This window comes from Sus scrofa, chromosome 14 (genome assembly GCF_054392235.1).
Source record: "Sus scrofa isolate SSC_HxYL_T2T_F1_AM1 chromosome 14, Sscrofa_HxYL_maternal_Yorkshire_Landrace_v2.0, whole genome shotgun sequence".
Classification (NCBI taxonomy): domain Eukaryota; kingdom Metazoa; phylum Chordata; class Mammalia; order Artiodactyla; family Suidae; genus Sus; species Sus scrofa.
The window spans coordinates 85,838,476-85,864,626 of record NC_139396.1 but is presented as its reverse complement, the minus strand read 5'-3'; the positions used below and the strand labels follow the sequence as shown (position 1 = coordinate 85,864,626).

The window sequence follows — 26,151 nt, the reverse complement described above, 5'->3', positions numbered from 1 at the left end:
TCGTGTTTCGCCAAGGCAGTCTTTATTTGCCTCTTCTTGCTCATTTTTTGTATTTTCCACTCTTTCCCCCTCTATGCTTTTTCTTTGAAGTATAAGTAGTGGCTGAATGTTACATATTGATGCATTGAACGTGTCTGCATGTAATAGAGAGCTGGGAGGAGTGACAAAAATACGTTTTTGTCCCATCACTTCTTCCTAAAGTTCTCTAGTGATAAATTAGCAACCTCAGAGGATTATCTGATACCAGAGTTACTAGGTAAAACAGATATGGGAGAGGTATCCGCTAGAGAATTCTTTTCATTGGAACAGGTGTACTTTTTTTTTTTTCTTCTTTTATGGCCACACCCGAGGCATATGGTGTTCCTGGGCCAGGGATGAAATCCAAGCCACAGTTACAACTTACACTACAACTGCAGCGACACAGGATTCTTAATCCACTGTGCTGGGCCAGGGATCGAATCTCCATTCCAGTGCTCCAAAAACGCTGTCAATCCCATTGCAACATAGCAGGAACTCCTAGAGCAGGTGTTTTAAAACATGAACCTATGAACACCCATCCTGTGCTGCATGAAATAGTGGGCGAATGGTGTTGGCATTGGCAGATTTGATGTGTGTGTGTGCAGATTTGGTGCGCGTTTGCATATACATGCAGATGTTAAAGGAAAGGGATTTATTTACAACTTCTGTTAGTCTCAAAAGAGTCTGAACTTCAAAGAGGTAGACAACTACTGAATTAGGAGCTTTGGTGTATATTGTCTGTATTTTGTTCTGTGGAGTTTCCGGTGGGAACATTCTGAGAAAACATGAGAGAAAAATGAAAAGAATATAGAACTGCCAAACCTTTTCAGATCTGGAATCTCTTCAAAGGCTGTCCTGGAATTGTGACACCTCATTTTGAACTTCTTTAGGTGCTGTTTTTGTGTGCTCAGAGTCTGGGTTTGGGATGCTTACTTAACTCTGGGTTGTTATCTCCGGCAGTTGAAATATCCAGGCAGACTGATGTCATTTGTTCCACAGAACAGCATCAGAGCCCTTCTGGGCAAATTTACTGATAAGTCACCGAGCAGGCACAAAGAAGATGATATTTTATGGTACAATGAGCCATTCTTGCATAGCTAATTTATTTCTAACTGAACTGACAAACCAAACGAAAATTAACCTTCTCCAAGTACCAAACCCCTTTAGAGACTGGATTTTGTTTTTCGTTACATTCCTGGAAATTTTGATTTGTCCTTTGTCTGATTTGAACCAATGCTATCCTCTTCCTCTTCCTTAACTCTCTGCTCTAATGAAATGATTTGCATGTCTGACTCAAATCTCGATTTTATTTTGGCCATACCTATGTGTGCTCCCAGGTACCCACCTCCTGGCTCCTTTTGTGACCTCTGCCTTCAGCTTTGTATCATAGCCTATTCTGTTTGTGGTTGTTTTTGTGGTTGTTAATGAAGCCTCTTCTATTATCCCGGAAAATATTTTAATTAGCCGTTTCTCTAAAATTTACTTGTTTATTGATTCATTCATTCAAAAACCATTTGGAAACACCTGCTACATGCCAGCGATGCTTCTTGTTATAGGGGAAACAGAGAGATGGATGTTGTACAATAGTCACTGCCTAGTGAAGGGTCAAGCCATATGGCAGTGCAAGCAGGCCAAAGATGGAAGCCTTTTCGATCCTACACTCTTTAAATAAATTGGCTTACTATTTCTTTAGAGCAGTGGTTCTCACCTGGGGAGGTTTTACCCCTCGCCCAGGGAAATTTGGCAATTTGGAGACATTTCTAGTTGTCACAAATAGGAGATGCTACTGGTACTTGGTTGATAGATGCCAAGGATGCTGGTAAATATTGACATTGAACAGGACTGTCCCCCACATCAAAGAATTATCTGCCTCAAAAGGCCAATAGTGCCAAGTTTAAGATGCCCTAATTTAGGGAGTTCCCGAGGTGGGGCAACGAAATGAATCCGACTAGTGTCCATGAGGATGCAGGTGCGATCCCTTGCTTCACTCTGTGTTGCCGTGAGCTATGATGTAGGTTCCCACATTGCTATGGCTGTGATGTAGGCTGGCAGCTACAGCTCTGATTTGACCCTGGCCTGGGAATTTCTATATGCTGTGGGTGTGGCCCTAAAAAGCAAAAAGAAAAAAAAAGAAAGAAAAAAAGATGCCATAATCTAGAAGAAGCAACATTCCTTCATAGACAGACATACTGCTGGGGGAGACCACCAGAGGAGCGGTGCCCTTTCCTTTGAAATCCTGAGCAAGTCTACTTTTAACTAAATTGAATTGTCCACTCTTATCTGAATCGACCCACACCAGAACCAGAGATCCTTCTGAGGGATGGCATTTCCTTCATCTTGAGTACATTTCCAGAGTTGAATTAGCATTCCTCCACGATTGGCATCTTGCTGGCTTTCCACTTGTCTACCCCTTAATCTTCTTCTGCTTGTGTTTAAAGTGCTTACAGTTTAGGGAGGAGGAAGGACAGGTATATTCCCAAACAATGATGCTGGTTGATAAATACCAAGCGTGCTCAATGAACCTTGTGAGCCCTGAGCAATTAAGCTCAGCTTGGGAGGTCTGAGAAGCCTTCATAGATGAGGTGCCGTGTGAATGAGAGTTTGAAGGAGGTGGTTGCCAAATGGGTGGAAGAAGACACTTTCTCCTTTGAAGCCATGCCCTGCATGATTGCTCTGATAACCGGTGATGAGATGTTTTTGGCAGCCCTTTCAAGAAAATCTCCTTCTGTGTCGTTTTACATGGAGCAAGACTCCTTTACACATTGTGTGGACCCACCTTTGCAGTCTTTCTTCTCATCACCTTCTTTCTCTTAAAAATTTCAAAGGTAGATGATTTCACATGTATAATTTGTAGGTCTCAGAGGTCAGCAATGGTTCAAAGTTGTAAGCATTCAATGAATGAATTACAGACTTGGCTTTCATTGTTTTCAAAATGTATATGTATTTATTTGTTTGCACCTGCTAATGTTACTAACAAAGTTTTCTGCAGGCTGTGGACTTAGTGAGTTTGAAAAATATATGGGAAGTACACTTTGCAAACTGTGTAGACCTTTATAAATGCTTTTCAAATACAGTCTGTATTCTGACATATGGCTGAGGCCTACGTGAAAATGTAAGAGAATATCATTACTCACAAATTCTTATTAAACTAGAGTGGCAACATTAAATGTATTTGTGAAGCTATTAATTGAAAAATTGGCCATGATACTTAGATATAAAAAAATGGAATAGATATTAATTTTTTTAAATTATATGAGTTTCAGGTGTAACATTATAGTTCAACATCTGTATAATTAAATTTCTGATAAAATGAATGAGGTTTACCACAAGGTGACTACCAGAAGGTGATAGGATTTTCTTAACTCTCCTGAAATCGTATGTTAATGTATTGTCCTTACATATGGTAGGTAATTAACTCTTTCAGTTCTGAATAAATTATAAATCAATTGAATCAGCTATCACTTGACTCTAACTTTTGAAGAGTTTTTTTTTTTTCCTGGAGACTTTACAAAGATCTTTTTTTAGTATTTTCATGTGAGAAATAAAATGGTTCAATTGAAAAAAATCTGTTTTACTTTTTTTAGTTTGAACAATAATCTGAGTAGTTGGAAACATGCATATTAGTTTCCTTTTTCATCAGAATGTCTTTTCTTTTTTATTTCAGTCTGATGCCAACGCAAGTTACTTAAGAGCAGCTCGAGCTGGACACTTGGAAAAGGCCCTTGACTACATAAAAAATGGAGTTGACATCAACATCTGCAATCAGGTTAGTTGCGGTTATTGTTGTGATTTAATTTTTGAGTTAAAATTTTTAAAATCTAGACTTTATACTCCTAGATATTATCAAGACCTTCTCCTTTTGTTGTTGTTGTTGTTGTTGTTGGCCATGCCTGTAGCATGTAGAAGTTCTCAGGCCAGGAGGAGAACTCTCACTAGCACCACAGCAGTAACCAGAGACACAGCAGTGACAACACTAGATCCTTAACCTGCTCAGCCACGAGGGAACTCCAAGACTTTCTCTTTTGAACCAGTATTTTCTGTTAGATTATCAAATTATTCTCTGCTTTGTTAAGGAAGCATTCAGAAATGTAGATATGGAGTTCCCGTCGTGGCGCAGTGGTTAACGAATCTGACTAGGAACCATGAGGTTGAGGGTTCGGTCCCTGCCCTTGCTCAGTGGGTTAAGGATCTGGTGTTGCCGTGAGCTGTGGTGTAGGTTGCAGACGCGGCTCAGATCCCGCGTTGCTGTGGCTCTGGCGTAGGCCGGGGGCTACAGCTCCGATTCGACCCCTAGCCTGGGAACCTCCATATGCCGCAGGAGTGGCCCAAAGAAATAGGAAAAAAAAAAAAAAAGAAATGTAGATATGTGTCCTTTAATTATTAATTCCTAAAATTTATTAGGTCATGATATCAGAGCAACCCACCAAACTACCCCAAGTACTTTTTTTCCTAATTCAAGTTCCTACACTGCACACACAAATGGTTGCTGGTGAGATGTTCTCTTCAGTGTTCTTAGTAGACTGTTTAGTGCTCTATTTTCAACCTGCTGAGTAAAGCTTTCCTTTCACTTAATCAGAATGGGTTGAACGCACTCCATCTCGCTTCCAAAGAAGGCCATGTTGAGGTTGTTTCTGAGCTGCTCCAGAGGGAAGCCAGTGTGGATGCAGCTACAAAGGTCAGTATCATGCACTTTATGCTTTTTCTATCAATTGCCAAATGCTATGAGAAGTCAGCCCTTGAAAAGAATTGGAGCACACTCCTCATAAGATACTTGTGGACCTTGTTCTCTTTGGGGAACTACCGAGGGGGGCAATGTCTTATAAAATGTTGAAAGGAGAACGAAAGATTATAAATTGAGTTGATGTATCTTGCCTTTTGTTTTGCAGAAAGGAAACACAGCGTTACATATTGCATCTTTGGCAGGGCAAGCTGAGGTGGTCAAGGTTTTGGTTACCAATGGAGCCAATGTCAATGCCCAATCCCAGGTAAACCTGCAGCTCAACTGCAAGGAAATGTTATCATGATTCACAGTTGATGTTCTGGGTCAGGCACTTGCTTGGGTCTTGTATCTTCTAGAAATACAGTATTTAAGAGCTATATTAATGAATAGTTATATTATTCTACATTATTCAATTTCATATATATCCGCATTTGCAATACATATCGTGAGAGATAGAGTTAGTTTTTTATTTTCTTTTATGGCCGCAGCTGTGGCATATAGAAGTTCCTGAGCTAGGGGTTGAGTAGGAACTGCAGCTGCAGGCCTACACCACAGGCATGGCTGATCTGAGCTGCATCTGTGGCCTATGCCACAGCTTGCTGCAATGCCAGATCCTTAACCCACTGAGCAAGAACAGGGATCAAACCTGCATCCTCATGGACACTATGAGGGGTTCTTAACCTGCTGAGCCACAATGGGAACTCTAAGAGGCAGAGATTTTTAAAAATCATCCGTCTGTGAAACTGGTTTGAATGCCTGGTAGTCATACACATAGATGATGAGAGGATGCCTATAATGCAGAGTCTTACACTATTTTCTTTCTTTGTTTTGGGGATTTTTTTTTTTTTTTTTTTTTTTTTTTGTCTTTTTAGGGCCACACCTGTAGCATATGGATGTTCCCAGGCTAGGGGTTGAATTGGAGCTACAGCTGCCTGCCCATGCCACAGCCACAGCAACATGGGATGTGAGCTTCGTCTGCGACCTATACCACAACTCACAGCAACGCTGGATCCTTAACCCACTGAGTGGTGCCAGGAATCGAACCTGCATCTTTGTGGATAATAGTCGAGTTTGTTACTGCAGAGCCACGATGGGAACTCCATGCAGAGTATTATACTATTTTCTGACACTGGCTCAGGTCCAGGATTAGTATTTACTAACTGACAAAGGAAATGAGCATGCCTGTAAAAGAGAAAAAGCTCTTAGAAGTTCAGACTATATCAGTGCTTTAATCTAGTTGAAAAAGGGAAGAAACTAGCTAATTCCTGTTTACTGATTCAGCTATTGTTATTGTTCCCTGAAACAGATTAAAAAGAAATTACCATAATAAAATTGAAAATCCAGATTCCATGTCATGGATATACACTGATCATTCACTCAGAAGGTCCTCTCAGAGTCTCGCGTGAAATTTTAAGAAAAATCAATAGATTATCATCGGGTAGACTTTAAGTCTAAAAGAATTAAGTTCACTTTATTGGTTTAAAAATATAGGTTCCTGTTATCCATATTTTTCATTTCCAAAGACGTGAGGTTGTGTAGGAGAGCAACCATCATCATAACACACAAATAGCCATGAAGGACCCGACCATTTTTAAAACAGGTCTCTACCCAAACATTCCTTCCAGCTGAAGGCTGGCCTCTGTCCTGGTATCTACCCCAGGGCGTTCGGAATTGAACAAATTGATTATAGAACAGAGCTGCAAGTTTTGCAAACAGTGCAGGATTTCATGACATCAAGAGAAAGTGAAGCTGAGGGACAGCTGGGTGCACAGCCGCACTGCGGGGACATGGATTTCTAGCAGTAGTGGACCAGACGGTGTGAGGAATTAGGATGATTTCCTGACAGGCGTTTCAAACAGGAATGATTCGAAAAATCAAACAATTAAATGAAGTGGGATCTAATAATAAAAGATGAGACAAAAGAATTTATTCACAAAAGCGAAACAGACTCAAAGCTTTCAAAACCAAACTTGTGGTTACCAAAGAGAATACATTGGGTTGAGGGAGGGATAAATTGGGAGTTTGGGATTAACATATACATACTACAATATACAAAATCGATAAGTACCAGAAGAATGAATTCACTTTCATGTACCCCTGAAGCTAGCACAACATTATAAGTCAACTATAGTCCAATAAAAAAATTTTTTTAAAAGATGGAATGAAGAAAAAAAACTAGATGAGCTCTTTGGTACCCAAATAGCTTTTTACAAAAAGACTCTTTTTGCTTTTGTTGTAAAAATAAAAAGTGAAGGATATCAAGCCCTTGTGTAATTTTGTTTGAAAAAAGCAAACACTTTTTTCCACAAAAAGCACATTTGGTTTGGTCTTCACTCTTTCTGAGAACTTGCCCACAAATGCAATGTAAACTACATTTGGTTAAATCATATAAACTTGCTTTTACGATTTCTGGTTTTCTCTTTCAAGATGAAGTCTCAATCTAACTTTTTTTCATTATTTACCATGGACCTTTGATCTCTATTTTAAAAACTTTTTAAATTATAATTGATTTAAAATGTTGTGCCAATTTCTGCTGTACAGCCGAGTGACTTAGTCATACATATATATACATTCTCTTAGAAGTATTATTTTCCATCATGGTTTATCCCAGGAGATTGGATATAGCTCCCTGTGCTGTACAGTATGACCTTATTGTTTGATCTCTGCTTTAAGTGCACTTGAGTTTCTCATCCTTTTCCAGTACCAATTACCTTTGGATAACAGGATCCTATATTTATGGGTCGACAGAATTGCAGTGACTTCCTCCCTTGTTACCACAGCCATAGCGATGATAGCTCTTAAACAACATTAAATATCGGTGTCATGGAAAAAAAATTGCACTGTACTTCCGAGCTTATAAATTCTTATATAACTGGTCCAATCTCTATCTCCCTGTGATTGGACCTTTGTTACAGCATCTATGCTCCTTATTCTGATTCCCTATGAGCCTTCTCTTGGAGTAATAATGCTTTTCAGGAAAGAAGTAATACAGAGTTGAATATTGACAAGTATAGTATTTTAAGAGAACTGCACACCAGCTGACCACAAGAGAAGCATTATGCTTTTAAACCAATTTTCAAAAATGCCCCTATGTATTTTTTTTTTTTTACACTAGCGAATAACTAGCGTTAAGCTCTGAGATAGTGGGAACACTCTTTAGTTCCTCTTCCTTCTCTTTTCTTCCCCCCCAACTCCCCCCCCGAGGAAGGAAAAAAATTAACCTCCTTCTTTGAAACATTGCACACATTTTGGACTCATGTTTAGAGGAGGCATAGTTTTGAACCTTCTCTGCAATGTCTGGAAGAAGCTCTAGTTGAAATAAAATCCTTACCAGATTAGATTTCAATTTACACACATTCTCTCCTGATGATGAAGTGTGGGAGAAGAACATGGGCTTTGAAATTCCCTTTTCTTTGCAGCTGTGCTTGGACTGCCCTGCACACACTTGACCATAAAGCATGCCCCCCTTCCTCAGGACACCTGCCCCCAGAAGCCTTCTGAACCACATCATTCCATGGACAGAATAAGTAATGAGATCACCATGTAGCAGAATGGAGTTTCAAAGATAATTCCAAGTAATAACTTTTCAAAAGCAACTTTTATAAAGAACAACAAACAGTAATGCCATGAAATGAAATGAAATTCCATTTAGGTGGCAGAATATGAAACATCCCAGGACTATTAATGTTCAAGAAAGATAGTATCCCTATGTGAAATTTTAACCTACAGAGAGTATTTAATAGCCACCCAGAAATAGTATAAAGAGAGCCCTTGCTTAAATAGAAAAATTCTCCTTGAAAATAAAAGTGGCATTGGACAATATTAAGTTCTGATAAACTGAGGCTCTATAAACTAGGAATTTCTAGGTATTATTGTAATCAATCTTGTCATTGCCTTGATCTTAGGTCTTGATAAGTTAATGGGTTCTTCCTTATATTACTTAACATTCATTTAGGCCCATCCTAAGAAAGAGATTGGGTTGGATAATTAAATCATGATTTTATTTTTATTCTTCATTTATTTATTTTTTGGCCACATGCGCAGAACACAGAAGCTCCCAAGCCAGGGATAGAATCCCAGCCACAGCTCTGACTTACACCACAGCTGCAACAATGCCAGATCCTTAACCCATGGCACCACAGAGGGAGCTCTTAAATCATGATTTTAAAGAACTCTATTATGATTAAGTCTTTAATACTTTATACTAAGTACAACAATGATTAACAGTGTTTGCTCTTAAAAAACCTCAAACTTCCATGTCAAATGACATCGTTCACTCTTTTTTCCTCTGTCTTTATACTGTAATATAAGGAGCAACTATGTTTATAAAGAAGCAAAGTCTATTCAAATAATATTTTGACCATCAAAATATTCTAAATGGACAGGTTTTCACAGTGGTGTTAACAAAGACAAGAGCCTTTAATTAATCCAGTGCCTCCTTAGTCTTGCTGTGTTTTTTAATGTATCCTACGGCAGGACGTCAGATGCTGATGAAGTCAGCCATGGGCCAGTGGGTGTGGTCCAGATAGAGCTTTCTGACCTTTGACCCTAGTAGCATATCTCTGATAGACCTGACCTTCATAAAAATTAGCATTGTAGGAGTTCCCCCTATGGTACAACAGGATCACTGGTGTCTCTCTAGTGCCAGGATACGGGTGTCTCTCCAGTGCCTAGCCTGGCGCAGTGGGTTAAAGGATCTGGCATTGCCACAACTGTGGCGCAGGTCACAACTATGGCTTGAATCTGATCCCTGGCCCTGGAGCGCCATATGGCAAATGGCAGCCCAAAAAAAAAAAAAAAAAAAAAAAAAAAAAACCCAAACCCCAAAAACCATTATATATAAATCAGTACACATCTGTCACCATGCCCTTAACATTTTAGTTAATAACAGCATTTTATAATATACAAAGACTTGGTTGTAGGAAACTAGAATAAGAAAATTTCATGGATGAAATTTGTCCTTATTCAAATGAAATAGGACTTTCTTCTTTCAGTAGCAGTTATGAGGCAGCATGCCTCAGTACTGTTTATAAAATTGTAAGTCTGCAGCTTCACATCCTTAAAATAATACTGCAACACTTATAATAACACCACAATACCTGCAGAACAGAAAATACTGACGATATTGGATAAAATCAGGCATCAAAAACGGGAGTTCCTGTTGTGGCGCAGTGGTTAACGAATCCGACTAGGAACCATGAGGTTGCAGGTTCGATCCCTGGCCTTGCTCAGTGGGTTGAGGATCTGTCGTTGCTGTGCACTGTGGTGTAGGTTGCAGACGCGGCTCAGATCCTGCATTGCTGTGGCTCTGGCATAGGCCAGTGGCTACAGCTCTGATTAGACCCCTAGCCTGGGAACCTCCATATGCCTCGGGAGCGGCCCTAGAAAAGGCAAAAAAAGACCAAAAAAAAGTACTGTCTTGAGCTGCTCTGCCTTTTGAGAATTAAGTCTATTGTTGTTATAGAAAAAGAAATGTAAATTGGGCTCCCTGTATATTTCTTTTTGGCCAGCTCTTTGTTTTGGAAACTTCCTAAGCTAGAAAATTCACATAAAACCAGTGATGTACTTTTTTCTCCTTGCGAGAAAAAGAAGATTCTCTCTGAAATCTGACCATCTTCCCAATCCAGGTACTTTTTCACAGAAAATCATTACAGCTCTAGGTTTACCACACTGAATTACTTATGCCTTAAGCCTCTTGGTGCTAGAAAGTAAGGGTAATATTTTTATTCACTCTCTTCCAGAGGATGCTTGTAATGATCTTCCTAGAACCGTAACTAGTGTTGTGTGTTCTCACCTTGTTGATCCTTTCTCAGTAGTTGGAATTTGTATTAATTGGTGTTGGTTTCTGTTGCTTTAACCTAAATAACTTTAGCAATTTGGAATTCTATGAGGAATCCACAGAATAGAAGGCTAAAGCTTTTAGGCAGCTTTGGAAAGTAGGTAGATGGAGTGGGAAAACCTTATCCAAAGCTAAGGGGTGAAGTTGCCTTTGACTATGGTCCCTGCAGGTCATTCGAGTGTGGGGAGGGGAGATTTAGCAGAAAACGAAGTTGAGAAGGACAGAGAGTTGACCTGGGAGAGCAAACAGAGGCTGTCATGAACATGAATCAACCCTGGGATTGAAGAAGGACAGAGTCCAATCAAGACTCTATCCTACCTACCCATTAAGGAAGAGGTACTTCCTCTAGAGAAAATAGGGCAAAATTAATACACACACACTCAAATGCCCTACTGTAAAATTGAAATTTCTATTGTGGAGGCCTCACCAAAAACATTTTGTCATTATAGTCAGCAGAGGTAGAATGAGACCATTTAATGCCATATATACGTATGGCCATATTTTTTGGCCAGCCTGCTGCATGCACAAGCTCCCAAGCCAGGGATCGAATCTGTGCCACAGCAGTGGCAAAGTAGGATCCTTAACCATCTAGACCACCAGGAAATTCCACTGCCATATATTGTATGATTCCATTTACATGAAATGTTGACAACTGGCAAATCCATAGACACGGAAAACAAATAAGTGGTGGAAATGGGAAGTGGATCTTAATGATCCAGAGTTTCTTCCTCAGGTGAGGACATGCTCTGGAATTAGATGGTGAGGATGGCTGCCCAACTTTGTGAATATACTAAAAAACCACTAAATTTGACACTCTGAAAAAGTGACTTTTATGATATGTGCATTATAGATCCATAAACATATATAAAAAGAAAAAATATATGAAAGAATGTAACCACTCAGAATATGACCAGCTTTCTAAATAAGAACTACACAATGGGAAGCGTGCAGAAGAGGAAAAGCTGTTGTGGAAACTGGTAATTAAAGAGCCCCATTTGCTGTGACTCATTTATAAATATTATTTATGAGACATTCCAGTTGTATACAGTTCACTCTCTCTCACTGTGAGAAGGGCACATGGGATGATTTAAGTTGTACTTAGGGGAAATTCCCATTGTGGCTCGGTGGTAGCAAACCTGACTGGCATCCATGAGGATGCAGGTTCCATCCCTGGCCTCACTCAAAGGGTTAAGGATCCAGCATTGCCATGAGCTGTGGTGTTGGTCACAGATGCAGCTCGGATCTGGGGTTGCTGTGGCTGTGGGGTAGGCCGGAAACTGCAGCTCCGATTCAACCCCTAGCCTGAGAACTCCCATATGCTGCAAATGCAGCTTCTAAAAAGCAAAATAATAAAAAAATAAAAGTTGTACTTAATGACCACGCTATGGAAGTTCCTGGTTTGTAAGAACAGAATCTCCTAAACCTCAGTGCCTGGGTTTGGATTTCCTTCATGGGTCATGAAATGTATGGTTCTAGCAGGTTTCCTCTATAACGGTCCAAGTAGTATTTATGTAACTGAGTCACTTTGTTGTACAAGAGAAATTCTCACCACATTGTAAATCAATTATACTTCAATAAAATTTTTAAAAATGAAGAAAAAAAAAAAAGAACAGTACAGGGACATTGCGCTGGAAACCAGATATTTGTAGGTGGACCCGTATTTCTGAGGTAACCTTGAACTATAGCAGACCTCTGCCCTGAAGTTAAGAATACACTGACATGTATTATCTATTTAATATTTATGACTGAGAGAAGAACATCCATTTTGGAATTTTTCCTAAGGCCTAAAATCTGAATTCTGCCTGGAAATCTTGGATGATGTGGAAAAGACAGATACTCAGTAGTTCTTTGAGTGATAAGAAAAAAATCCATGCTGGTTGTCTTTTTTTTTTTTTTAATCTTTTTTTAAATTAAAATATAGTTGATTTACAATGTTGTGCCACTTTCTGCTATATAGCAAAGTGACACAGTCATAGATATATATAGATATACAGATATGTTCTTTTTCTCATAACATCCTCCATAATGTTCTGTCCCAAGAGACTGGACACAGTTCCCTGTATTGTGCATTAGGACCTCACTGCCCAATCCATTCTAAATGTAATAGTTTGCCTCTACTAACCCCAAACTCCCAGTCCATCCCCCCTCCAACTTTGCAACCAAAAATCTTTTCTCTACGTTTGTGAGTCTGTTTCTGTTCTGTACATAGGTTCATATGTCATATATAAGTGACATTATAAGGTACTTGTCTTTCCCTTTCTGCCTTATTTCACTTAGTATGAGAATCTCTAGTTGTATCCATATTGCTACAAGTGCCATTATTTTGTTCTTTTTATGGCTGAGTAATATTCCATTGTATATCTGTACCACATCTTCTTAATCCATTCGCCTGTTGGACATTTAGGTAGTTTCCATGTCTTGGCTGTTGTGAATAGTGCACCAAGCTGGTTTTCACCTTTCTTTTCTTTTTTAATTTTTTTCCTTTTGTTTTGATTAAGAGATAGTTAAATCAACCAAGGATTAAATAATCTTTCATTTTGTCCAAATAAGGAAATGAGAAAATAGCAGTATGATAAAGGATCATCCTAAACTACCTTTTAGTTTCCTGCATAGCTCTGCAAAGTGATAAAGATGAAACCCACTCAAATGTGCATGCATGCACGTACACACACACACACACACACACACACACACACCCTGGCTTGCAGTTATTCCATGTTTCATCAATTCCTTTCATGACAGAACAAAATAACAGTAAATTTAGTGATGTTACTAAGTAGATAATTTAAAAGGAAGAAGGTTGAACACTGTGTCATATTCTACTGCCTTTAATTTTGTGGCTCTAATCTTGAGCTTGGCAAACAAATGGCATAGCCTGTTGCAATTATGTGTCACATAGAGTAAGTAGAAGAGAGGTACTCTCTGATGAAAAAGTAAATACACTTTGGTAGGTTTGTTATGTGATATCACTTACCCTTGAGATCTGCTCAAGGATCTTTTGAACTTTCTCATTCTGAAGTATAAGCCATGAAAAGTGGGTACCAGAGGCTGAATTATGTATTATTCACATTACTTTTCCAGAGTTTGGATAAAGTAATCATATGGTAATTGATAGTTCTAATGATGAACCTAAACCTTTTGAATCACAAAAGTTTGATCAATACTTGATAGCATTTAATTGAGAATGTATTTATATTTATATTTGAGATTGCATAATGTATACAACAAAATTTCCAGATCATTCAGTTAAATGGAATGGAATTCAGAAAAATTTATTCGAAGAGAATTTATTATAGTTTGAAAATTACCTGTTTTGATGTATATGTATTACAACACTTTTTCATATTATAGTGTTTCACAGATGTGAACTACATTGTTCTAGAGAACAAACACACATATGCAACATATTTTTAGTAAGAGGCTAAAGATATAGTTATTTACTTCCAAGTTCCTTAGCATTTGGGCACATTTCAGATAAACATGCACATTAGAATATACAATATGCGAATGTGTGTGTGCATGTATTCTGAACATGTCTTTAGAAAAAAATGCAACAAGGGAACTTACAAAAAGTAGACTACTAGTTGAGTTCTACTTTAAAATCGAAGTGTATCATTTTCAAATTGGTGTTTTTCCTTCGCTCTAACTCACCCATCTGTGGAAAATTTGAAGCTATATGAAGTTAATATAAATTCCTTCCAAAGTAGGAACTATTTCAGGTGCTTACTTTTATGTAAAAGTATTATATATTTTATTTAAAATAAATAATTACGTGTTGGAATAAAAAACTCATTGGGACAATGACCAAATATATTTTTATTTATATCCTCATGGCATCTAGTAAAAATCCTTTACTTAGGGTAGGCACTCTACAAGTGGTTGATGGTTAAATTAATGTATATATTTATCTAAGATGGATATATTGGTATGTATATATCTAGATTATTAGCTATGAACTACATACATTCAAACTATAAATTATGAAGTATAATTGTGACTTATACTTATAAAATCCACTTACACTATCATGCTTAGGTTTTTCTAATAAATACGAATATCTACATCAAAATATTTTTAAAATTATAATTAAAATTGCTATTATAGGATTTCCCATCGTAGCTCAGCAGTAATGAACCCGACTAGTATCCATGAGGATGCGGGTTCAATCTCTGGCCTTTCTCAGTGGATTAATGATCCCACATTGCCATGAGCTGTGGATGTAGGCTGCAGACCCAGCTCGGAACTTGCGTTGCTGTGGCTGTGGTGTAGGCCGGCAGCTATAGCTCCAATTCGACCCCTAGCCTGGGAACCTCCATATGCCACGGGTGCAGCCCTAAAAGCAAATGTATGTATATAATATACAATTATTAATAATTATTATTTAAATTATTATATGTGAGCATGTCCCAGAACATATAATAGCATCATTACAGTGGAAAGACAGATTTGCTTTAAAAAGCCACAAACATTTTATTTCTTATTTTGCAGAATGGTTTCACGCCATTGTATATGGCAGCCCAGGAGAACCACCTGGAAGTTGTCAAGTTTCTTCTTGACAATGGTGCAAGCCAAAGCCTGGCCACGGAGGTAAGATACTTTGGTTCTTTCCCTGGGTACGTTCACGTGTTTCTATGACATTTTATCAGCCTGGAGTTGTAAGATTAAAAATCCATCTCACTGGTCTTTCAGTTGCTGTTGTATATTAAAGTATGGGTTCATAAGTTTTTTATAAAATACATTAGAAAAGTTGATTTTTTAGTCTTTAAGGAATCTTCCATGGCATAGATACCCTTTCTGCTCTTAAAAATGCCTGGCTCTACCCTAACATTGGGCTATTTATTTACTATTTACATATTTGCTTAAGAACACTTTTCTGCTTCTTACAATTTTGCCTCAAAGGCGACTACTGTTTTGAAATATTTTTGTGATAAAACAAGTTTTAAATCTGTTTTTCCCAAATTTAAGTTAGCATAATTTTAACAACAGGGTTTATTTACACTTCAAAACAAAACTAGTATGCTATATTTAAAAATACTAGTTTAGTATTTTTTTGGATTAGCAATGAGATCCTGCTGTGTAGCACTGGGAACTATGTCTGGTCACTTATGATGGAGCATGATAATGTGCAAAAATAGAATGTGTACATGTATGTGTAACTGGGTCACCATGCTGTACAGTAGGAAAAAAAATTGTATTGGGGAAATAACTATTAAAAAGAGAAGAAGAAGAATAAAAAAATACTCGTAAAGGTGGTATTTAAAAAAAACACAAAAAACAAACCTATGCAGTCTCAAAGTTATTTAAAAATAAAAAGTTATGAAGTCACTAGTACTGTACTGTTTTAGGTAATATAGTTTATTTATTTATTTTTTTATGGTCACACCCACAGCATATGGAAGTTCCTGGGCCAGGGATTGAATCTGAGCTGCAGATGTAGCAACACCAGATCCTTTACCCTGCTGCACAGGGGATAGAACCCACACCTCCGAAGTAATCTCAGCCACTGCATCAGATTCTTAACCCCCTTTGCCGCAATGGGAACTCTAGTGTATTTTTTAGACTAATCTGGATGAAAGATTGTGATCCCCTATGAAGTGTATCACTAGAAATCTTTTGCTAATAATAAAGGGCTAGTGTTAGAGTAGTCTTTATTTTTAATAATACAATGAATTAGAACAGATGCAGGGTTAGCCATGTCACGTAGCTTCTTTGACTTTCATGCTGACATGTTTCCTGAATGGCACAAGAAAGATGATAATACAGGAATTGCATATAACCTTTCCCAGTTTTTTAGATCATGATCATGTCTTCTGGGGAAACCACTAAATAAACAAAGAGGCAGTTCACACAAAAAGAAATACAAATGCCTGTAAATGTATGAAAATATCTCACCCTTACTCAGAGTTCAAGAAATGTTGCTTTACTAATCAGATAAAGAATGAGATAGTCTTTTGCCTATGGCATGAGGAAAAAACTTGAAGGGTAGAAAAAAATTGGAACTTTCCTACTGTATTGGTGAAGCTGACAATTGATTGCAACACTTGTGCAGAGCACTTAGAAGTAACTATCAAAAATTAATAGTTATATACCTTTTACCTATACATTAGAAGATAAGGCAAAAAGTATTTATTATAGAAAAAGCTCAAAAGCATAACTAGTAACAACAATTTTTTAAAAAATTTTTCAAAACTGGGAGAGATCTCTCGTGGCACAGTGGGTTAAGGATCATGACAATGCCGACTGTCATTGCAGCACTCTCACTGCAGCAACTCAGGTCACTGCTGTGGCACGGGTTCAGTCCCTGGCCTGGAAACCTCCATGTGCTTTGGTTATAGCCAAAAAATAAAAACTGGAAAGAACCTAAATATGCACCAATGGGAAAGCTGTTGAATAAATAGAGCTACACTTATACAGTAAAATGCTGATGCTATTCAGCATTATTAGCAATGAAGCAAGACTCTATGTACTGATACAGGAAAATGTCCATGGTGTATTGTTACCAATCATTTATTCTGAGAATTAGAAGGAAGCCTTTTCACTTTACGCTCTTCAGTACTATTGGGGAATTTTTTTTCTTTTTATGGCTGCACCCACGGCATATGGAAGTTCCTGGGCCAGGGATGGTATCTGAGCTGCAGCTGCGACCTCTGCCACAGCTGCAGCAACACTGGATCCTTTAACCCACTGCACTAGACTGGGGATCAAACCCACACCTCCACAGCAACCCAGGCCACTGCAGTCAGATTCTTAACCCACTGAATCATGGTGGGAGCTCCCCGTTGGGATTTTTATCTTGAGAAGTACTTTTATTTTTATAATAAAATTTATATTTTGGGGAGTTCCTATTGTGCCTCAGTGGTAATGAACCCAACTAGTATCCATGAGGATGTGGGTTTGATCCCTGGCCTTGCTCAGTGGGTTAAGTATCCAGCTTTGCCATGAGCTCTGGTCACAGACAAAACTCAGATCCACCGTTGCTATGGCTGTGGTGTAGGCTGGCAGCTGCAGCTCCCATTCAACCCCTAGCCTGGGAACTTCATATGCCATGGGTGCAACCCTCAAAAAGCAAAAAAATATATATATATATTTATGTATTTAAAATAGTTAAATATTTAATAAAATAAAAATATTGTTTTTATAAAAATATTCTTAAAGCTAGGTGAGAAATCACAAATGGTTGATAACAATGGAGCAGCATGTGTAGGCACAGAGCAAGGCTTCTCCCCACACTGGGGAGTAGGTGGCCTAAGCAAGTCCCTCAGGTATGACGTGCCCCACTCATCACAATGTGTAGGAAGAACAGGCAGTGGGAGGGAGGTAGTTGCAAAAGAGAAAGCCCATTCCCATTTTTGGATGGAAATACTGAAATAAATATCCTGGTGAAAGCAATTCCACAGTACTTTCTTCATTTGTGAAGAAAGGCAGGTAGTATTCTTTTTTAGGCTATGAGAGACAGATGGTGAAGTGTCTCTCCTTTCAAACCGAACATAAGCCTAGTTTATTGCTAGATCAAAAATACCTTGTGAGCGAATTATCAATAACTCACTGAGTTCTCTTTTGTTTTTTGTTTTTTTCCTAAGCTTTCAAGCTCCAAAAGAGTCATTACAACCAACTTAAAGAGAATGCTTGTCTATTGCTGTCACAGAAATGGTATTAGTCATGCTGAAAACAAATTAGAACACAATACTAAAAATAAAAAAAAAAAAAGAGAAATAGTGTATGAGATCCTCAGCCCACTAACTCAGTCTTTTAGGAAAGATCATATATGTCATACATATGTATATATGTTATAAAAATGAATGACTGTTCTAAGAATAAATGACATCCATGTCTTTGTGAGTGTTGCTGGTACATTACTACATAAACAGCACCTATCTGATTATCTAGAGATATTTGAAACTTTGAGCTTTTTTCTCTTGGCCACATCTGTGACATGTGGAAATTCCCAGGCCAGGGGTCAAACCAGCACCACATTTTATGACCTGTGCCACAGCTGCCGCCACACCAGATCCTTAACCTGCTGTGCCACAAGGAAACTTGCTGAAGTTTGTGTTGCTTTTTTTTTTTCCTTTTTCCTGAAGCTTTGAGTTTTTCATCTCTTCTTTTGAATTATTGTTATTAGAGAATTAAAAACACAAGAAACAAGATTATTTCATTCACACAGTTTTCTGACTATGATTTTGTTCTTTCACTAGTCACTTTATACCAAAGTGTATTTACAGAACAAACAGTAGTGAGCAATGAAGGGATCCCTTAGGTGGAAAAATTTTAATAAGACTTTGAATTTGTTAAGTGATGTGCTATTATCAAGTTTCTTCAATACTTTCTATTTTCTTTTTTGACTGCCCCATGGTATATGAAGTTCCCAGGTCAGAGATCAGATCCCAGCTGTAACTGCAGCAATGCTGGATCCACAACCCACTGTGCAGGGCCAGGGATCAAACTGTGTCCCAACACTTTAGAAATGCCACTGATCTTGTTGTGCCGCAGTGAGAACTCCAGTACAGTTTTTTTTCCATATGTACCTTGTGTGTGTATATATATAATTCTGGCATGCTTGTGGTTTTCAGTCTTTCCTGTATGACTGTGTACTGCATACTATATCTTTTCCATGTGTATCTTTCTTCTTTTGCTAATTAAGATTCTGAAGTATGAGGTAAATTTATTTGTTCATTTATTGAACACATATATTAAGCACCAATTATCAGGCAGCAAAGGTTCTCATGGAGCCTCTGAACTAATTTCCTTCTGGTTTATATTTTTCTCCTAAGAATAACTCCACAGAGCAAACCAAACCATTTAAACTTGGTTTGAAAACAAAATCTGGAGCTGCTAATTTTAGCTATTAACACCTTAGAGCTGGTATCTTTTGTGTATTTAATTGGCTTATGCAGGAAGCACATTCTTGTCAATGCTAACAGACTTAGCTGCAGTTGATTTTCTGGGGCAAAGTAGTTTCCTTTATGGAGAGGCCTTGTGGATCTAAAAGTTCCTATCAGTGGAAATGTAGCCATTTCATTTTGATTCAGAAAGAAGTAAGCTGTCATTTTTACCTCTGAGATTTTGCTCAGATTTTTGTTTTGTTTTGTTTTGTTTTGTCTGTTGCTACTCTTGTGGCATGCAAAAATTCCTGGGCTAGGGATTGAACCTGCACCACAGCAGTGACAGTGCCAGATCCCTACCCCACTGAGCCACTAGGAAACACCTTTGCTCAGGTTTTAAAAGTGGGATGCAACATTAACTCCTAATACACACTTTACCTTTCACCACTCCATTTTTAAGTGCCTTTTTTTTTTTCTGCACACGAAAGTAATATGTTACATAAATGAGAAGGTACAATAAGGGATTTCCCATCGTGGATCAGCAGAAATGAATCTCACTAGTAACCATGAGAACACAGGTTCGATTCCTGGCCTTGCTTAGTGGGTTAAGGATCCAGCATTGCTGTGACTGAGGTGTAGGTTGCAGACTCACCTCGGATTCTATGTTGCTGTGGATGTGACATAGACCGGCGGCTACAGCTCCAATTCATCCCCTAGCCTGGGAATCTCCATATGCTGCAGGTGCAGCCCTAAAAAGACAAAAAAGGAAGGAAGGAAGGAAGCAAAAAGAAGAAAAAGCCACCATTAATTTCTCCTTAGAGATAATATTTTGTTTATTCATCCAGATTTTTAGTACATGTTCATAATACACACACTTATCTTAGTGAGAATAAAACCACATATTTACAGAATTATGTAAATGACTTTTCTCCTACTATTAAATTAAATTATCAATGTTCTGTCCTTAGGTGTAACCTGTGATATCATTTTGGTGACCTCTAGGTTGTATCCAGCCTTTCTGTTACCTAGCTTATGGTTGCAGGGAATATCCTGCTGTTACAATCATGCTCATCCTGTTCCTCATGTGGATCTTGGAAGAGTTGAAAGGAATGAGTAGAACTTCAGCCAAATCTTGAAGCTTGGAGCATAGGTAGATGTGATTTGTGTAGGGCAAGGAGGAGGACATTTCAGCGTAGGGCATATATAGCTTGAGTTTAGATGTTCAGGTGGAAAGAATCTGCACAGTTGGTAAGGAGAATGGAGATTTATACAAAATTTCTAGGAGAAGAGCCTGGGCAATACTGTCAGGTGCTCTGGGCTGCTATTTTGCACATCCTTGAATAGAAATGTGTTGATTTGCATTCAGTCACAAAAGTGGTAGGAGCCCTTATTGGTTTTCCAGGAAGGAAAAGAATGATGAAAAAGGTCTTTTAGGAAGACCAACAAGACATTAGTATGCAAGGAACCTTGTTTTCTCTTTCTTCCTTGCAAACACTCTTCAAGTAGAGCAGTCTTCTATTTCTTCCCCAAGGACTGCAGATACCAAATATCATGACCGGAATAAAATAATAAGTAATATACTTACCAATTGTCTAGTAAAAGTAATGTTGAAATGTTCTTTCAAGTGTGTGATGATGAAAGCATTGCAGAATTAAAATTTGTGGGTCAGTCTTAGGATATACTACTCTGTGCTATTTATTTGACACTCAGCAATGGCAGATCAACCACAAATTAATTAACCACAGTGAAATCTCTTTGTCAAGTCCCAGGACAACACCCTGGGAAGACTCAATGTACAGATATATGTGTACATCTGAATTTATTCTAGTCACATTTTTCATGATCCCTTCTTTCTTGTTTAGAAAAGCCAATAGTCTTTCATATATACTGCCTCTTTTTTTTTAATGGCCACACCCACAACAAATGGAAGTTCCCAGGCTAGGGACTAAATCCAAGCCAAAGCTGTGACTTTCACTGCAGCTGGGGCAACACTAGATCCATTAACCCCCTGCCCCAGGATGGGAATCAATCTCACACCTATGCAGTGATCTGAGCTGCTGCAGTTGGATTCTTAACCCACTGCACCACAGCAAGAACTCATCATATATACCTTTCTTAAAAACGACTGTAGTTCATTAATTCACAAATGCTAATGGAGCACTGGCTATGCACCAGGCAACAAGGCACAGTGATGTACCAGACATGATATTCCCTAGTTTTAAAATATCAGTGGAAGGAGTGCCCTCGTGGCTCAATGGGTTAAGAATCTGGTGGTATCACTTCTGCGGCTCTGGTCATTGCCATGGTGCAGGTTTGAACCCTGGCCCTGGAACTTCTGCATGGTGCAGGCATGGCCAAATCAAATATCACTGAAAATGTTTACAGCTTATTTAAATGAACTCCTTTGAAAAGTTTGCCTGGATTTAACCTGAAAGTTTATTGTTTTCCCTGAGATTATTTTAGGGATACTGACATGCTGGCATCTTTTTCTTCTGTATGTAGTACTTCTGTGTATTTTGAAAATTTGCCCAATTAATGTATATCACTGTTTCCACAGAAAAAACCCATAAGCTTATTACAAATTTTTATTATTTTCTGATTTGGTGTATAAATATATACATACATACACATGCACATATATGTAAACACACACACAAATGCATGTATTATATTAAATATATGTATAATGTCTTTTCACTTATATGTCTACTTGAATATGTTGGCTTTAGTAACCCTGAACAAAAACTGACACTTGGTCACTCAGTCATCTTCTCCTGTGTTAATCAAAAGGAAAATATCCAGGAATTCTCACTGTGGTTCAATGGCTTCAGCAGCATCTCTGCAGTGTCAGGACGCAGGTTCAATCCCTGGCCAGGCACAGTGGATTAAAGAATCAGCATCGCCTCAGCTTCGACATATGTCACAGCTGTGGCTTAAATCTGACCCCTGGCCTAGGAACTCCAAATAATGTGGGACAGCCAAAAAGGGGGGGAAAAAAAGGAAATATCCACAGGGGCCAATTTTGACTCATCCATTTATTTGCAGGATGGCTTCACACCACTGGCAGTAGCTTTGCAACAAGGTCATGATCAAGTAGTCTCGCTCCTGCTAGAAAATGACACTAAAGGAAAAGTGCGTCTTCCAGCTCTTCATATCGCAGCCCGAAAAGATGACACGAAAGCCGCCGCCCTGCTGCTGCAGAATGACAACAATGCAGATGTGGAATCAAAGGTGAGGCACCTGGGACACGAACCTGCCATGCCACCACCCTCTGTTAGCCACCCAAACCTAAAGACTGCCCAGGCTCCCTTCGGGCAAGCTTATGCCACTTAACTGCCCCAAACATGTTACTTCCTAGTCATCCGGTTGAAGGCATGTCCCCCCCTTGGCACATAAGGTTGGGGACATATAAAGCTGGGGACTGCGGGTGCCACCTTATGGGTGCTAATAGGAGGCTACCTCAAGAGAAATCAACTGATATGCACCTGATAATGTTCCTTCCTTGGAACATATGTTTTTTTAACATATTTAACACTTCAGCTCAAACATCAGGGTGAAAATTGTACAAAATGCTAATAACAGGGTGCACAAAATAAACCTTTGTTTGACATCTAAGACAGTAGGCAATGCACTGAGTATTGATCAGCTGCGGAAAGCATGCTGGCAGCCAGAGCATCCCAGCCAGCATCCCCCGTGGTCTGGGACACGTATTGCTTTAAAGTCTCTGTGAAGGAAATGCGGCCGGTGCAGTAGTACACTGTGGAGCCCTTCATTCAGTCTAGCTTTCTTTCTGTGCCTCTTGTGCTTCCCTCAGAGCTTCCAGCCTCATCCCTTAGCCGTCACAAGCTTTCTGCTGCCCATGTCACCGACAGCAAACTAACCGTTCATTTTTTCCTCCTCTTTGCTTCCCAATGTGTTAACCTAGATGGTGGTGAATAGAACAACAGAGGTATATATATATATATACGTGTCCATATGATCTATATCTGCATCATCATTTGCCCCTTCCGTAGTGCTGCTGCCTCATTTCCTTCCCTTCTTCTTTGCCTTGCCTTCTGTAGGCTAGACACCTGCTTTCCACCCCCCCGCCCTCAAAGGAGCATGTGCCAGAGAAGATAGTAGTTTGATTACCAGGGCTTTCTGCAGCTGAACCTGGTGGTTGCAAGGAAGTATGAGGAATCCTTGACACTGACGGGTATTGCAGTAGTTACGAGTTTTAACACTCTGGAAACGTGTCAGCCGTACCTGAAGCTGCAGACAACCCTGTCATTCTACTCATCTAGGACTGATTCTTGACAGTTCTGCATGACACTTACCCTCTGTGGTGTCTGCAAAATGAAAGTTATCCAAGAAGGGTACCCAGGTAACCCACCCTTCACCAGAGTCAGTTAAGATAGCTAGCATGGCTGAGAAGCTTGCTGACGATTTAGAAATGCATCTAGTTCCTAAAAGGTTTACGTCTTTGGGGACTAAGTGAATCGCTGCATGTTTTAGCATTTTTTAAGGAAGTAAAATGACTTCGGTATGAATAATCCAGAAATATGGGTTATCGAATAGGCGTTTGCTACTAAAGAGACCAACACATCAATATCTTTATATAATGCATTTACCATTATTCAAGACCAGTGGTATCTGTACTCCTCCTCCCCCAAATTGCTTTTATCACTAAAACTGACTTCTACTGGTGGTTAATTTGACTCTATATTGAATATCTAATACTACTTAAATTTTGACCAAGATTCAATGGACAATTCTACCATCAATAATAAACCAGTGGGACTAATCGAACTTTCTATGAGCTATCAAGTTATTTTTTATCACCCCACTTTTAACTTTTTGAAATGTTGGCTTGTGTATAGTTCTGCTCCTGGATTACTAAAATTGCTCAGTCTCCACCCTTGGTTCCTTCCTGGCTCTTCCTCTGCCTGTGAGTTTGGCATCTATTTGAAACCCTATGAGCAATTGGCACTAATGGAAAGAAACCTAGTACAGAATGGAATGTGGACCTCAGCATATTTTGCTTCCTCGTTTTTATCTGGGCGGGATTGTGGTGGTAGTAACGTGTCAGACAAGGAGCCAGCATGAGTCGGTTGAATGTCTGCTGTGTTTTCTTGACAGAGTGGCTTCACTCCTCTCCACATAGCTGCTCATTACGGAAATATCAACGTAGCCACGTTGCTGTTAAATCGGGCGGCCGCTGTGGACTTCACCGCACGGGTAAGAGCTGCCATGTCAAGTGCCCATAAACAATTTGCAACGATTCTTAACATTCCTTCCCAGACATGAGGAGGAGGTCAAAAGAGACAACCTCCAAGGGCAGTGCCAGTCAGTAGAAGCTGGAATTTTCTACTTATCCCGGTGCATTTTCTTGCTTTTATACACATGTGCCTATTTCCCAGCAAGATAAGAAAACCAAGATCAAAGGTTGGGAGGAGGGGGAGTGATGATATGTAAGTGAATGGATAGAAATATGATTTGAACATCATGACCACAAACTCTGAGCTCTTCCCCACATTGACACTTTGAGACAGTTAAAAATGGGTCAGGTGGCACTGACAGTGCTCTGCTATCAGGGTCTTGATCTTACAGGTGGGGCTGAGCTGGAATGTGTGGAAAAGGCCAGAACTTCAGAACCCAAATGATAATGAGCTTCGGCTTTTATTTCTGTCCCCTACTTTCAGAATGAGTAACAAGAGTCTGTAAGTTGAGTAAGCTCATATTCAGGGGGAAAAGAATTATCATATCACGTGTAGCCCCAGACAGCAATTCAGCCATCAGGGGTAATAAGGCTCTGAATGTCGAAACCAGTCCAATGCTAGGCTTGATCATCAGGAAGAGCACCATCAGAAGTAGAAACAGGAGTTCCCGTTGTGGCTCAGTGGGTTAAGGACCTGACATTGTCTCTGTGAGGATGCCAGTTAAGTCCCTGACCTTGCTCAGTAGGTTAAGGATCTGGCATTGCTGAGGGTGCAGTTCTGATTCGACCCCTGGCCCGGGAACTTCTTCCATATGCCTCAGATGTGGCCCTAAAAAAAAAAAAAAAAAAGGAGAAACAAAGTAGGAAGCAGAATAGAGACCTTAGCTGAATGTATAGACCCAGGATTCAGACCCCCTGGGCTCCAGTCTTAGCTTTCAACTTTCTGTGAACATTAGTCTCCTCATGGATAAGATGACATAATATGGATTATTATATTAAATAACAATGTTAATAAATGTCAGCACTCCCTCTTTGGGTCACGGTGAGAATTAGGAGAGGGCATGTATGCAAAGCACTCTGCAGAGTGAATGGCATAGCATCTCCATCACAAGCAGCATCACTGTGATTCTGAACATAGCACTTGAAGTATTATTTTTGCTAAAACCTCACTTGTTAGGGGAGGAGGGGCAAGACACCAAACTGGGAGAACAGGTGTAATACTAGTTGTAGAAGCAGTGAAAGTAATATCATCTTTGAAGCAGATGCCAAGCTGAGCGTTTTTTATCTCATTCTCCTTTCTTTTTTTTTTTTTTTTTTTTTTTTGCTTTTTAGGACCGCACCCGTGACATATGGAGCTTCCCAGGCTAGAGGTCTAATCAGAGATATGGTTGCTGGCCTACACCACAGCCACAGGAACGCCATATCCACGCCTCATCTGAGAGCTACAGCACAGCTCATGGCAACGCTGGATCCTTAACCCACTAAGCGAGGCCAGGGATCAAACCCGCAACCTCATGGTTCCTAAACAGATTCATTTCTGCTGCGCCACGATGGG

The 26,151-nt window shown here is 39.2% G+C and overlaps 1 protein-coding gene across 51 annotated transcripts in view; it reads left to right on the top strand.

Moving 5' to 3' along the window:
• The window catches only part of ANK3 (ankyrin 3), a 777,589-nt gene that overhangs the window by 509,345 nt on the left and 242,093 nt on the right, over nucleotides 1–26,151 (top strand). For all 51 annotated transcript variants that reach the window (NM_001445066.1, NM_001445067.1, NM_001445068.1 and 48 more), the window contains 6 exon segments: nucleotides 3,683–3,784; nucleotides 4,595–4,693; nucleotides 4,905–5,003; nucleotides 15,066–15,164; nucleotides 22,445–22,630; nucleotides 24,518–24,616. In NM_001445066.1, coding sequence (NP_001431995.1) covers nucleotides 3,683–3,784; nucleotides 4,595–4,693; nucleotides 4,905–5,003; nucleotides 15,066–15,164; nucleotides 22,445–22,630; nucleotides 24,518–24,616 — 684 coding nt within the window.